Source organism: Rhinoderma darwinii, chromosome 5 (assembly GCF_050947455.1).
Source record: "Rhinoderma darwinii isolate aRhiDar2 chromosome 5, aRhiDar2.hap1, whole genome shotgun sequence".
Classification (NCBI taxonomy): Eukaryota; Metazoa; Chordata; class Amphibia; order Anura; family Rhinodermatidae; genus Rhinoderma; species Rhinoderma darwinii.
The window spans coordinates 16,023,141-16,039,025 of NC_134691.1; the positions used below are offsets into that span (position 1 = coordinate 16,023,141).

General features: G+C 42.6%; 1 protein-coding gene across 3 annotated transcripts in view; it reads left to right on the forward strand.

The window, feature by feature from the left end:
* Positions 1-8,209, forward strand: part of ADCY8 (adenylate cyclase 8) — a 279,438-nt gene extending 271,229 nt beyond the window's left edge. For all 3 annotated transcript variants that reach the window (XM_075825719.1, XM_075825721.1, XM_075825720.1), the window contains 3 exons: positions 676-768; positions 4,095-4,209; positions 7,674-8,209. In XM_075825719.1, coding sequence (XP_075681834.1) covers positions 676-768; positions 4,095-4,209; positions 7,674-8,161 — 696 coding nt within the window. In that variant the 3' untranslated portion in view covers positions 8,162-8,209. The remainder of the gene's footprint in view (positions 1-675; positions 769-4,094; positions 4,210-7,673) is intronic.
* The last annotated feature ends 7,676 nt before the right edge of the window (positions 8,210-15,885 follow it).

Here is a 15,885-nt window from a genome sequence, read left to right on the forward strand (position 1 = left end):
TGTTTAAGGATTCCTCAAACAATCTGTGGAATAAGGTTATTATTCAGCTTTTACTAATATACTCTTATGGGTCGGAGCTCTTTTCTCTCAGTATAGAGCTTGGATACCAGTGCTGATATCTAGAAGAAATCCAGTGGAGATCATTCATGTTCATTGTCACAGGCGTAGGTGGATACTTCCCTTCCTTATATACACAAAGGGTGAATTATGATAAATACAACATGCCCGGTGAAGCAGACATTAAATGCCAATTGGGCTTCCACCCATTAGATATCCACGGATGCTGTTGACATTGGAAGAATGTGCAAAAATTAGTCTATTGTGTGTGGTGTTCTTAACTTAGCCATGCATTATATTTCACTGATACATGGTAGGGGCAACCACCAAATTATTTGCCTAGAGCTTCTGCCAACCTTGATCCTGCCCTGTGATTACATGAAGCTTAATTGTTGCCATTACCAGAGATCCCCTAACCCCATGCCACATGCCTGCATTATCGGCACCAGTCCTCCCAGTTTATACAGCAACTGGCGCCATCTTCTACCTTCTCTAATGGTTCTGCTCGTACGTAAGTCGTCTAATTCCATGGTGAATAAGTGACAAGAAAGCAGAACATACAAAATAGGGATGACATCGTTATTTATATATATTTTTATGTCTTGGATTTTTCTGCAGTTATTAGATGAAGAGAGATTCCAGGACATAGAAAAGATCAAAACTATTGGAAGTACGTACATGGCCGTGTCGGGATTATCACCGGAGAAACAGGTAGTTATAATGCCACTCAGTGCTGGAATCTCCAATTCTTCTTTATGAGCCAAAGTGTGTTATATAGATGGTGGTCTGCTGTTGCGTTCCCGGGGGTCTATTCGGTATAGCAGTGCTGGAAAAAGGCCCCTTGGGCCCAACAGGTGCTGATTTATTACACGCCCGTGTGATATCATCAATAATGACTACTGATCCAAAAAAGCGATAAGCCCCAGCAGCAAGTCATTTGCCGTCACTTTCAGATGGGATTGTCCACTGCTGAACTTCAAGGTCCTGTTATGTATGGGCCACATTATTTTGCAAGAAGCTTGACCCTCCAGATTATGTGTTGGACTTCTGGTGGGCCAGTCCAGCCATGCAGTATGGCAACCAATGACCTCTGTAATGCACGATAAAGAAGACACAAGCACGAACCATTTACATTTGAAGGGGTTATATGAGATTAGAAAAGACATGGCTGCTTTCTTCCAGTGCAGCGCCTCTCTCGTCCATTGTCTGTGTCTTGCAATACCAGTCACAGTCCATGGACAAGAGTGGTGCTGTTTTCAGAAGAAAGCAGCCATGTTTGTCTAATCTCATGCAACACCTTTTCTTTCTTAAGTGTTTTCTCATCAGAGACCAAATCTTTAAGCTTGCGCTGCCTCCGCAGGGCAAATGTAGTATTACATGGCGGCCTTTCAGAGTGGCCCACCGCTTTGGCTCATACAAGTTAGCCTTCCAGTAGTAGTAATAGCAGTAGTCACAGAAAGCTATTGTCAGCTGCTGTATGTAGCTTCATGCCGGAGGAGCACATGGCAATGTCATTATATGAGCCCCTGTACTTTCTCTATTCCTGACCGGTGCGAGATGCTGTCAGTGATCCAGCTCTAGGCATTTAGTCATCCTAGCCATACAGTATCGTCCAATCTTTACATATAGCACAAAAATACACTTTAGGCAATCCAAAAGATTAGATCTAACCATTTCACAATGCACTGCACGCTGGTGACAGTCAAACAGCAGAATTATGAATGTAGCTCCGGTTAGAACTGGTTCATAACCATTGAGATCAATACAAGATAAGTAAAGCAAAGTATTTGCAAATGTGCTCAAGATTTTATTTTGATTAATACAGTCCAAAATATTGTGGAGTCTTCCTGTACTGTATATCAAATTTGCTTTAGGGACTTTATTTTCTTGGTTTTACGATGTGGGATCATGCTTATGGTTGGACTGACCCACCAAGGTACCAGGGGATTCTTTAGTGGGCCCTGAAACAATAATGGGCCCCAAGTGTGTCGGACTGGAGTGCCTTGGGCCCACCAGAGGAAATAATTCTTGGGACCCACCCTTCAGCTATGTAGAAATAATGTGACCACTCTTAATTGTGTAGTAAAACTTGTGTAGTAAAACAAAGACCAATGTTACCACCATATAGTGACCATATAGTGGCAGATACCAGTTCTAGATAGGCGCTCAACAATCCATATAAGTGATCACAGTACAGTGAAATCAGTTTGGAGTCGTTCACTTTCCCTTTTCTTCTTCATCCGGCCCAGAACGTCATGACCACTTCTTCCAGCCACGACTCACCTTTGCCGAATTTGCAACACAAAGATCTTTGGATCCTAGCTTTTCCAGAACCCTCCTTACCTATTCCCCACTCTTTACAAAAACTTACCATTTATAATGCCACAGATGGAAAAAATTCTCTCTTGGTGCACCACATAGTCAGGGTATGTTCACACGTAGTGAGCAAAAACGTCTGAAAATACGGAGCTGTATTCAGGTGAAAACAGCTCCTGATTTTCAGACGTTTTTTTTATAAACTCGAGTTTTTCGCAGCGTTTTTACGGCTGTTTTTGGAGCTGTTTTTCAATGGAGTCAATGAAAAACGGCTCCAAAAACGGCCCAAGAAGTGTCCTGCACTTCTTTTGACGAGCCGTCATTTTACGCGCCGTATTTTGACAGCGACGCGTAAAATAAAGGCTCGTGGGAACAGAACATCGTAATTCCCATTGCAAGCAATGGGCAGATGTTTGTAGGCATAATGGAGCTGTTTTTTCAGGTAAAGCGCCCTAATTACGCCTGAAAACACTGCGTGTGAACATACCCTAATAGTACACCTCTTTTGTGCTGTACACAGTAATAGTGCCCCCTTTACGCCCCATACAGAAATAGTGCTCCTTTTAGTTCCCCACACAGTAATAGTGCCCCAAACAGTAATATTGCTCCACACAGTAATAGTGCGTCTCAAAGTGTATCACATAGTAATAATGCCCCTTTGTGGCCCCTTCACAGTAATGCATCTCTATGCCACACAGTAGCAATTTTTCCCTTTTTGCCCCATACCGTAGTCAGGGTCGCTTTGTACACCCACACAATAGTAGTCCTCTTTTGTGCCCCTAAACAGTATTTAGGTTCCTTTGGTGCCCCCCTATAGTAGTTATGTCCCCTTTGTGTCCCCATATAGTAGTGAGGCCCCTTTTGTGCCCCAATATAGTAGTGAGGCCCTCTTTGTGCCCCCATATAGTAGTTAGGTCCACATTCGCACCAATGTAAAAAATAAACTCACCTAACTCTGTTCCCAACGACGAGTGTATGGATCCTCTGTCTGCTGTCCGTGGCCCAGCGCAAACACATCATCACGTCACCTGCACCAAAATGCCAACGTCCTCTGCGTCCTCCCACATGAGTAAGCAGAGGCAGAAAGTCAATGGCTCCCTGCTCCACGGCCCGAAAGATGCAGTTCAGTACCTGGGCCCACCAGTTCCAGTCCGATGCTGGATCATTGAGGCCAGCATCGGAATCCCATTTGGAGTCAATCACTTGCCACTAGGGTCTATCTCTTATGGGATAATCCAGTAATAACCTATGAGATCTTATTGATGATCTGTCCTGTGTGTACAATGATAACAGCAAAGATTACAATACAATTAAAAGTGGATAAGCACATGTTCTGTATAGATCGGTGGCCTCAGGATCATCTCCTCTAGTAGGACCAAGGGACCCCAGTCCGACACTGATCACGCTTGTTATAATTTCACACTCATCAACGTTCTGCATGATATAGTACATAGAGAATATCTGGCCTCTGGATCTTATATCGACATGCAGCTGTCCATTAATCACTCCGTCCACGTGAGCGTACAGGGATTTAATGAGATCCACGACTACCGCCAGTGACTAATAACTCTAAATGGTTTGTATCAAGGAAAAAAATTAAAATAAGCTTAAGAAATAAATAAAAAATATATAGATCTTAATTGCATGATGTATCAGGGAAATGGAACAATTCCCAGAGCTTGTGAGTGTGCCTAATGGGTTTTATCTTATGTATCATTTAGCAATGTGAAGACAAATGGGGACACTTGTGTGCCGTGGCTGACTTCTCCATAGCACTGAATGAAAGCATCCAGGAGATCAACAAGCATTCATTTAACAACTTTGAGCTTCGTATTGGTAAGTACAGTCCAAAATTTCAAGGTCTCTGCAAATAATAAGGTCTTAAAGGGAACCCGTCACATTGAACATATTGTCCTATCTGCAAGCAGCATGTTATAGAACAGGAGGAGCTGAATAGAGAGATATCAAGTTTTGTGGGGGAAAAAATCAGTATAACTTGTCATTTATTGATTGAATTTTCAGCTCACTCTTTTCTTATGAGCCCAGTGGGTGGAGTCACTTAATGATTGACAGCTCAAATATGCCTGCCTATACTGAGTAGGACCGCCCCCTGTACTCATAAGCCCACAGTGAGCATGGATTTAAATCCATAAATGACAGGTTATACTGAATCTTTTCCTATAAACCTATATATCAATCTGCTCAGCTCCTCCTGCTCTATCACATGCCGCCTGCAAGTAGGACACCATATTCAGTGTGATAGATTCATTTAAAGCAACTTAGTGAATGGTAGATCGATTTGTTCTGCAGTTGGCACCTGCTATATCTGTTCATTGAGTGTAAGGGCATGTTCATAAGTAGCAGAAATGCTGCAGATTTTCTTTCCGGATTCGCGGGCGGAAAATCTGCAGCGTTTTACAGTCGCAGAAAAGTGGATGAATTTTAACAAATCACATCCACACGCTGTAAAAAATTTCCATGCAGAAATTGATTTGGCACGCCCGAAATTCCCTGCAAAATCTAGGTTGAATTTTCTGAAGGGTATTCTACATGTAGGCTATGTTCACAGGGCGGATATGTTGCATAAAAGTACACAGTGTATCCACCATCATCCCCGCAGGGAATTCTGGACGAAAAAAAACCTAAATTGTGGTGCAGTTTTTCAGTCGGAATGTCCGCTGCGAAAAACAGCAGGTCAAAAAAAAAGAAGCTTATACTTACCCATAGTCATGGCGACGCATCCCTCTGACGTCATAAAGCCCGACCATTTTGGATAACATTTCATCCAATGCGACCGCTGAATTCAATGGGGAAAACCCGCAACAACAAAGCAGCGATTCTGAAGCATAAATTGACATCTAAGGGGTGGAACATCAGCGTCATGTCAGCTGTATATTACCTGCCACATCTGCACCACCCCCATGATATATAGTACTTCCTGCTCACGCTGTATATCTATGGTGTTGCGGAGAAAGGGGTTAAAAAAAGAATGGCGCCACTGATGACAACAAAACCCGGTTCCCCCCGATACATTAGGACCCCCATCTGAGCGTCCGTCCCCAGCCTGCCTTAATCCAGCCATCTATGATCCGTTTGCATGAATTGCTTCTCAATATAATTATTATAATCATTTTAATAATGTTTTCCGCTTTGGCAATCACCACGAGGTGAGATTTTTGCATATTCTGTACTCATCACATCTAGAGATTTTTATCGCAGAATATTAAACTAGGTGGGTGATAAAATGAAGTGATTTTGCCGTAGTCCCTGCTGCAATAAATACAGCATAATGAATGACAAAAAAAAGGAAATAATGAATTCTGCTCATTGCGCGCCCTCATTTATGCCCCGGCTCATCCGGACATTTAATGCATTCTAAAAGATCCATCGTTGAATTTCATGGGAGGTCATAAGCCGGAATTAATGAATCGTACAAGAGAGTACACCTGCTTTGTGTGTTGTACACGGGACCTCGACATGGTGACTCATACTCGTGTCACCGGCATACAAAGCATCGGGCCCGTCATACAGGCAGCGGCAGGGATTAAAATGAAAAAAAACAAGTAACATCATAAAAAATTGTAGACTTACTAAGCATTTAAAGAGGACTTGTCCACCCTACTGACATGTCTGTGTTAGTAAATACTTGTTTTAATAACAATTATGGAGCGTCTTCTGATAAAACTCTATGTTGTTCCTCTGTTATTCCTCCTACAAATTTATTATGTTACAAGTTGGGGGGGGTGTCCGTACGCAGTCTGACACCATCCAATCAGGGCTTGCAGTCTCAGCCCGTTTCAAAGACACGCCTTTTTGACAAGGGGAATGGTAACACCCAGTTATTAATTTATTCATATATTTTAAGGAGGAATAACAGAGGAACACATCAATGAAAAGTTTGAAGACGCTCCAGAAATTTGACATAATGAGTTTTACAATTTTTTACTAAAACAGACGTGTCAGCATAGGTGACAGGTCCTCTTTAAAGGACGATTTCAGTCAGAGGTATAAACAGAAATCAGAGGGCCACAAAGCAAAACTCAGAATGGCGCCCTTACCCCATTAATATTATGCCGAATGTACTGTTCCTTTATTAGAGGGTTTGTACCAGAATTGACAATTATCAACTATCCGCAGGATAGGTGTTAAGTGTCTGATCGCTGGGATCCCCACCGCTGGGACACCCACAGATCTCAAAAACGGGTGTCGCAAACCCCTTGTTCCTCCTCGCTGCATCCCCCTGCAATGAGGAAGAGCTTAAATGAAGCGGGCGGTCAAGCATCCACACTGCTGCTCCATTCATTGTCTATAGGACTGACAGAAACAGCCAAGTTCGGTATAGGTCCGAGCGATGAGAGAGAGATAGATAGATAGATAGATAGATAGATAGATAGATAGATAGATAGATAGATAGATAGATAGATAGATAGATATGAGATAGATAGATAGATAGATAGATAGATAGATAGATATGAGATAGATAGATAGATAGATAGATATGAGATAGATAGATAGAGATATGAGATAGATAGATAGATAGATAGATATGAGATAGATAGATATGAGATAGATAGATATGAGATAGATAGATATGAGATAGATAGATATGAGATAGATAGATATGAGATAGATAGATATGAGATAGATAGATATGAGATAGATAGATATGAGATAGATAGATATGAGATAGATAGATATGAGATAGATAGATATGAGATAGATAGATAGATATGAGATAGATAGATATGAGATAGATAGATAGATAGATAGATAGATATGAGATAGATAGATAGATAGATAGATAGATAGATATGAGATAGATATGAGATAGATAGATAGATAGATATGAGATAGATAGATAGATAGATATGAGATAGATAGATAGATAGATAGATAGATAGATAGATAGATATGAGATAGATAGATAGATAGATAGATAGATAGATAGATAGATAGATAGATATGAGATAGATAGATAGATATGAGATAGATAGATAGATAGATATGAGATAGATAGATATGAGATAGATAGATAGATAGATAGATAGATAGATAGATAGATAGATAGATAGATAGATAGATAGATAGATAGATAGATAGATAGATAGATAGATAGATAGATAGATAGATATGAGATAGATAGATAGATATGAGATAGATAGATAGATATGAGATAGATAGATAGATATGAGATAGATAGATAGATAGATAGATGTTTGTGTGATAATTTATATTGTATGCTACTATATTACATTTTCATTTCTACCACATTGCAGCTCATCTATTTGTTTTTCTTCTAGGTATAAGTCACGGATCAGTCGTCGCTGGAGTCATTGGGGCAAAGAAGCCTCAATATGATATATGGGGGAAAACTGTTAACCTGGCGAGTAGAATGGACAGCACGGGAGTGAGCGGCAGAATTCAAGTGCCTGAGGAGACCTACCATGTCTTGAAGGATCGCGGCTTTGCGTTTGAGTATCGCGGAGAGATTTACGTGAAAGGTATAAGCGAGCAGGAAGGAAAGATCAAAACCTATTTTCTTCTAGGAAGAGTTCAGCCAAATCCATTAATATCACAGCCAAAAATAATAACTGGACAATATTCACTAGCAGCTGTTGTACTAGGACTTGTACAGTCCCTTAACCGACAAAAGCAGAAGCAAATCCTCAACGAAAATAATAACTCCGCCATCATGAAGGGACATTACAACAGGCGGACATTACTTGCATCAAGCGGATCAGAGGTCGTTACGCAAACAGAGGGAGTCGACAAACCTGAATTGCCATAAAACACTCTTTTTTCTTTCTTTTGAGTTCATTTTTTGTATTTCTTTTATATATAAATTCACAAATAAAAAACTTATAATTTTTTTACAAAATGGGCAACATTTTCTCTTCATTTGAATTTATGTTATGCTAAAAAGTTACAATATTTTGTAAAAAAACCAAAATGACTAGGGTCTGAGTTGTTTGTTTTGTTGTTTACTCAGATTTAAAGTGGGTGGGAATATGACACTGAGCAGCCAATCATATTATGGGAATTATGGCGGCAGAGGATTGTGCTGATTTTGTCAGAGGCAGTGACCTGTTCACTCATGTGACTATAATAATGAGAACAGGCTCATTGTGATAGGGGCAGCATCAGGGATAGAACACTATAGCCAATCACATCATGGGAATGTTGATAGCAGTAGGAGATGAGTGTGCTGATCTTGTGGGAGGCAGTAACCTTTCCACTCATGTAATGTTAAAGAGGACACAGTATTTGATTGAGGTATAAAGGTCCTTTTACACGGCCCTGAAAACGAGCGCCGATCGATGAAACATCTCGTTCCCTGTGGACATCTGCCTAGGGTGGCCTTGAGCCTAGTGAAAGTAAAAGAATGGGGATCGAAACCATTGATGTGCTCTTCTGTGATTTCCATATGCCACCAGGATTCCAAATTCCCCAAAAATTAAGACAAAAATGAGAATAGACATTGGGGAATGCCTCTGGATAGTATGCGGTCCAATTCTTCAGATGCCCCTCTCTTCTCTGTATGTCACAGACATAGTATAATATTTGAGAAGTCTTTATTGCATTCTGCAGGCTGTGGGAGTACAGATTGTCCAGCAATCACTTGCTTTACTTACTTGCTGTGTAAAAGAATGCAGCGTATCCGCCGCAAGGAATTCTGGGCGAAAAACCGCACCAGCAGGCCGGCCTCCTGGGATGACGTTTCATCCCAGGAGACCGTTGAAGCCTGTGATTGGTTGCAGCGGTCACATGAGAAGAAACCTCATCCCAGGAGGTCGCCCTGGAAATAGAAATACAGACTTCTGGGTAAGTATAAGTTTTTCTTATTTTCTGAGTTGTGTTTTTGGTGGCGGAATCGCTGCGAACCTGCCGCAAAAACCCAACCACTACTATTTGTTGCAGGTTTTACCTCCCCATTGAATTCAATGGGGAAAAGCCGCAACAAATAAGCAGCGTTTACGCAAATACAAGTGACATGCTGCGGAATAAAATTCTGCACCGCAGGTCAATTTCTGAGCGTTTTTTCCGCTCAGTATTTATGCAGCGTGTGGATGGGATTTGTTTTATCTCATCCACTCTGCTGCTACTGTTTTTGCTGCGGTTTTTCCACAACAAATTCTGTTGCGGAAAATCTGCAGTATTTATGCAACGTGTGAACTGACTCGTACAGTAGCTATATGTAATGACAATATCACAGGAAGTTCTATTTGCTTTATATGTGACTGCCTGTCTCTGCTACACAGACTTGTTTAAGGTTCATTCCACTCAAGCAACAGAAAGTATGAGAAGATTGGGCAAGAGGATATTGGAATGAATACAAAGAAGATGCAAAAAGTGGAGAAACAAGAAAGATTGTAAGTGATGAGATTCAAGGAGAATTGGGAGAGACATTGTGTAGCATAAGTGATGACTTGCTCTGTGGAGCAGGACCGGCCTTAGGTTGGATGGCGCCCTGTGCGGGACTCTCTATTGCAGCCCCCTACACAAGCCAAAAATTAACCACATAACCACACACACATACTGGAACATATATACTGTACATACAGACAGATATTTAGACATACAGGCAAATATACTGTATATACACACACACATTCCAGAATATATACAAACAGGTAAATATACAGATGTTCAGACACACATACAGGCAGATAAATTCACAGACAGGAACATATACAAATACATAAAATGCCCATATATACAAGCACAAATACACATTCACAAACAGACCCATATATACCCACACAGGCACATATATACACAGTATAGATAATGTAGTATAGTTCACATGCAGTCCTATGTAACGCCACAGATAACACACAGTGATAACTCTGAGTACAGATAATGTACTAGTTTTACCTGCAGTCCTATGTAACGCCACAGATAACATAGTGATGACTCTCTGAGTACAGATAATGGAGTAGTGTCATCTACAGTCCTATGTAACACCACAGATAACACAGTGATGACTCTCTGGGAACAGATAATGTAGTAGTGTTACCTGCAGTCCTATGTAACACCACAGATAACAGTGATAACTCTCTGAGTACAGATAATGTCGTAGATAATATCTATACCCACAGGCACATATAAACACACACACACAGGCATATATATATATATATATGTATATGTGTGTGTGTGTGTGTGTGTGTGTGTGTGTGTGTGTGTGTGTGTGTGTGTGTGTGTGCGTGTGTATGTGTGTATATATGTATGTATATCATGCAGTGCACTTCTAAGCTGGAGGTACACTTTAAAAATATTATTTCCATTAATTAATTGTCATAAATCGGTTAAATGTTTTATAGATTACTATATATGAAAATGTGGTGTTTCCCTGAAGGGCAGCAGAGTATATAAAGAGCAGCAGGGTATATAAGGGGCAGCAGGGTATATAAGGGGCAGCAGGGTATATAAGGGGCAGCAGGGTATATAGGGGACAGCAGGGTACATAAGGGACATCAGGTTATATAAGGGGCAGCAGGAGTATATAGGGAGCAGCACAGACATCTTCATTTTATCTTTTCTACTTTAATATTGAACACATACTTTTACAAAGAGACATAAACACACACACACACACACTGCAAAATATACACATACAAACACAGAGACACATACTGTATACACAGAGAGACACATACTGTATACACACACAGAGAGACACATACTGTATACACAAACAGAAAAAATGGGACATAAAGATCATCAAAACCACAAAAAAGGCCATACTCACTAGGTAGGTGGGTGGGTGGGTGAAAACCCGTTCCCATCAGGACGCAGACGGGTCAAAGAATGCTGCAGAAGGAGTGTGCATTAAATAGTGATAGCCCCTCCCACTAGTCTTGAGGGGAGTGGCGGACTAAGTGCTCAAAGGTGTGCGATAAATGAGTGTCAGTGTAGTGCTAGGGTGTGAATGGATGGTAAAAAATAAATATGTATGTATGAAAGTGTGTAATAATGTAATAAAAATAAATAAATAAATAAATAAATGTGATGAATAGGGGTCAGTGCTGTGAATAGTACATGGGGTGTCAGTACTATGTGTAATACGTGGAGGGATAATGTGCTGGTCGTCAGGCATGGCGTATCTTGCCGAATAACAGCCTATTTGTAACGCCGCTAGTGTTAGCTAAAGCGGGCTGCTCTGCATTCCAAACCAAACGCCAGCACATCATGCCCTCCCAGCATATAAGACCCGGCTGCGTCCTGAAAAAAAGTGTAGTATACGTAGTAAGAAATATCCATGAAACATGGGGTATTAGTTGTTATTTTGGCCAAAATACGCAAAGCTCGCAACCCAACGTCAAGGGTCCCCAGTGCCTTGCGAGTCCCTAACCAGAACTTTTCGTTCCTAATTTAAAAACACAAACAGAAAAACAGAAACAGAAAAAGTACTGACACCCCATGTACTATTCACAGCACTGACCCCTATTCATCACATTTATTTATTTATTTATTTATTTATTTTTATTACATTATTACACACTTTCATACATACATATTTATTTTTTACCATCCATTCACACCCTAGCACTACACTGACACTCATTTATCGCACACCTTTGAGCACTTAGTCCGCCACTCCCCTCAAGACTAGTGGGAGGGGCTATCACTACTTAATGCACACTCCTTCTGCAGCATTCTTTGACCCGTCTGCGTCCTGATGGGAACGGGTTTTCACCCACCCACCTACCTAGTGAGTATGGCCTTTTTTGTGGTTTTGACATACTGTATACACACACATATACACACAGAGACACATACTGTATACAATCACAGAGACACATACTGTATACACATATACACACAGACACACATAGACACTTACCATCCCTCCTTGCTGACAGGATCACAGGCTTCTTGCAGGACTGCCTATGGGCGGAGCTTCCTCCTCTGCTCTTATTTACTCCATGTGTGTAACTAAGAGCAGAGGACAGAGTAGAAGCAGAGCCCAGTGACGCCCCCTACATGCTGGGAGGGTACAGCGCCCTGTGCACTCGCAAAAGTCGCACACCCCTAAGTGTAAGGCCACACGGTGCGGCCACAGTGCGTTTATGTTGCGTTTTTAAACCTCAGCAAGTCATTTTTCAATAGAAGTCAATGGTGACATTTTTGTTATGGACAGACGGCTGCTATTATATTACAATGTGTTTTTTGTGCGGTTATCTGCATCTTTAATGTCCGACCGCATGCAGGTAATGACCGCGCTGCCGATGTTGTTGCTGAACTGCCTGCGTTTTTGCTAACAGTTCTGCAATGCCTTGTAATGAACTATATACCGGAAGCGCCTAACAAACTCCAACATGGGTGAAAAATATGTCCATCAATTATTTCCTTTAAAAACGCAACAGAACTGCAGCATTAGGGCTTATTCAGACGAACGTAAAATACGTCCGTGATACGCGCGTGATTTTCACGTGCCTCGCACGGACCTATATTAGTCTATGGGGCCGCGCAGACAGTCCGTGATTTTTACGCAGCGTGAGTCCGCTGCGTAAAACTCACGACATGTCCGTTCTTTGTGCGTTGTTCTCGCATCACGCACCCATTGAAGTCAATGGGTGTGTTAAAATCACGCATGCAGCACGGAAGTACTTCCGTGGGACGCGCGTGATTCACGCAACAGCAGAGAAAATTATGAATGAAAACAGAAAAGCACCACGTGCTACAAACATACAAACAGAGTGTCATAATGATGGCGGCTGCGCGAAAATCACGCAGCCGCGCATCATACGCTGCTGACACACGGAGCTGTTAAGTGCCTTTTGCGCACGCAAAACGCCTCGTTTTTTGCTTGCGCAAAATGCACACGCTCATGTGAATCCGGCCTTACAGAGACAAAAAACACGCATGCAGTTGACCGCATGCGGTTTTCAAATGCAACAAAAGCGCGTTAACGACGCACCGTGTGGCCTTACCCTAAGGCCGGCCCTGCTGAGGAGGGTATATTTATATAAATTTCCATGAATGTATCAGCAACTTTGCCATTGCCCGGCTCCCCTAGTAACAATACGATGGTCTTTTGTCATAAAAATCCGTGAGAGAACCCCTCTATACGTGTTACAATATCCGTCCTTGGTCACCTCTTCCCTGCTGGCAATACGGTTTTTGACCCTGGTGGGATTAAGTGTACACTTCAAAGTCAGCTCTGCTACATTACCTGTTTTGCCTCAGCTATACTCAGGTGCATTACACAACCACAACCGGCAGCAGCTAAACAGTCATTAACCCCTCCTGTGCTGGACTCTTGTGCTTTGCAACTTGTTGCCGTTCCATTGTAAGCTGCTGATGAACCCTGTCTTGACCTGCCTAGGTAGAGTCGTGGGTTAACCTTAAACCATACTATCCCCCATCCCCATTTAGTAACGACACATGACACCGAGGTTGGATGTGAAATGGCCACAGCAGCCGTTTATTAATTTCACAGTTTTATAAAAACAATTTAAATCCGAAACATTCGGATAACTAGTTAGGAATCCACCAGAGAATTCCTCCTAATAATTCACATGACCCAACATGGGTCAGAATCATAAATAACAATTAAACGTTAACATTAACCCGAGCAGAGGAAGTCCTTGAAGCCCCTTCAGATGTTCCTTTCAAGAACACACCGAATTAGCCATCTGCAAACCACTAATTACCTCCAGCCGTAAACCAGCTCGGAAGCACCGTTCACCTCTGCAGATGGCTCCAACCACTAGAAGTCCACTTCAAGGGGATAACACCCGATGAAGCCCTCAAGTGATATACCGACCACTAGAAGTCCACTTCAAAGGGATAACACCCGATGAAGCCTTCAAGTGACATACCTTCTACCAGAAGACCACTTCAAAGGGATAACACCCGATGAAGTCTTCAACCATGTACCTTTTTTGGGGGACGCATACCCCCGATGTGACCCCCCCACCATTTTGTACTGACTGGCCTCAAGGACTCCCCCCGCCAGCTGCCATGACAACAGAACCTACTCCGGAAAAAAGAAAAACATGTTAAATAAGCACACAAAATAAAACACAACGCTCATAGCCAGACGTACATAAGACCTAAGGAGTAACAAAACAAGGGTGGGAGGGTGGGAGCTTTGCTTACTGTGTGTTACTCCTCCCGCTGCTTCCGGCTCAATGCCGAGAAACAGCGGGAAGCGCAGTAACGGCCCCCCCGCCCCCCTTAACTCCTCCCCGTCCCTCCTTCAGCTCCTTCAACTTTCCCTGACCTCGTAACATTAACCCTTTCCCTACCAGGACGGTCATGTCGGCTTCCCTTAAGCCTGCAGCTGCGTCCAGCCTCTTCTTGACCTGCCTAGGTAGAGTCGTGGGTTAACCTTAAACCATACTATCCCCCATCCCCATTTAGTAACGACACATGACACCGAGGTTGGATGTGAAATGGCCACAGCAGCCGTTTATTAATTTCACAGTTTTATAAAAACAATTTAAATCCGAAACATTCGGATAACTAGTTAGGAATCCACCAGAGAATTCCTCCTAATAATTCACATGACCCAACATGGGTCAGAATCATAAATAACAATTAAACGTTAACATTAACCCGAGCAGAGGAAGTCCTTGAAGCCCCTTCAGATGTTCCTTTCAAGAACACACCGAATTAGCCATCTGCAAACCACTAATTACCTCCAGCCGTAAACCAGCTCGGAAGCACCGTTCACCTCTGCAGATGGCTCCAACCACTAGAAGTCCACTTCAAGGGGATAACACCCGATGAAGCCCTCAAGTGATATACCGACCACTAGAAGTCCACTTCAAAGGGATAACACCCGATGAAGCCTTCAAGTGACATACCTTCTACCAGAAGACCACTTCAAAGGGATAACACCCGATGAAGTCTTCAACCATGTACCTTTTTTGGGGGACGCATACCCCCGATGTGACCCCCCCACCATTTTGTACTGACTGGCCTCAAGGACTCCCCCCGCCACCGCGAAACAGGCCTTGACCACCTTAAGCCTGTGAGTTCCTCCACACCACCACCGCCCTTTCTATGCCTTCTGCTATAGCCAAGCTCCAAATATCAATGCCAACCTCGGTCAGATGAACCCCATCACTCCTCCAGAAATTCCCCAATCCTGACTCCAAATCCCTATGCCTCACGCAAATGCCCCCGTTCTTCGCCACAAAACGGGACACCGCCCGGTTAACTTTTATCCGAGCCTTATTGACTCTCTCCACCGATCTAGCTAACCGCCAATGCTTCCTTGGGACTATGTCCGACCACACTACCACCAACTTGGGATAAGATACCCACAAACACAACAAATCATGTTTGATATCCCGCACCAACTCACGAAAAGGGCGGACTCCTAAGTCATTCCCACCCACGTGCAACACTAAAACCTCCGGAACCCTATCAAGCCGCACATATGTCTGGAATTCCGCCAACACCCTGTTCCACGACATACCTCTAAACCCCAGCCAATGCACAACCGCATCCTGTCGCGGAATGCGCAACTGGCGACCATCCGGGCGGACGTCCGCC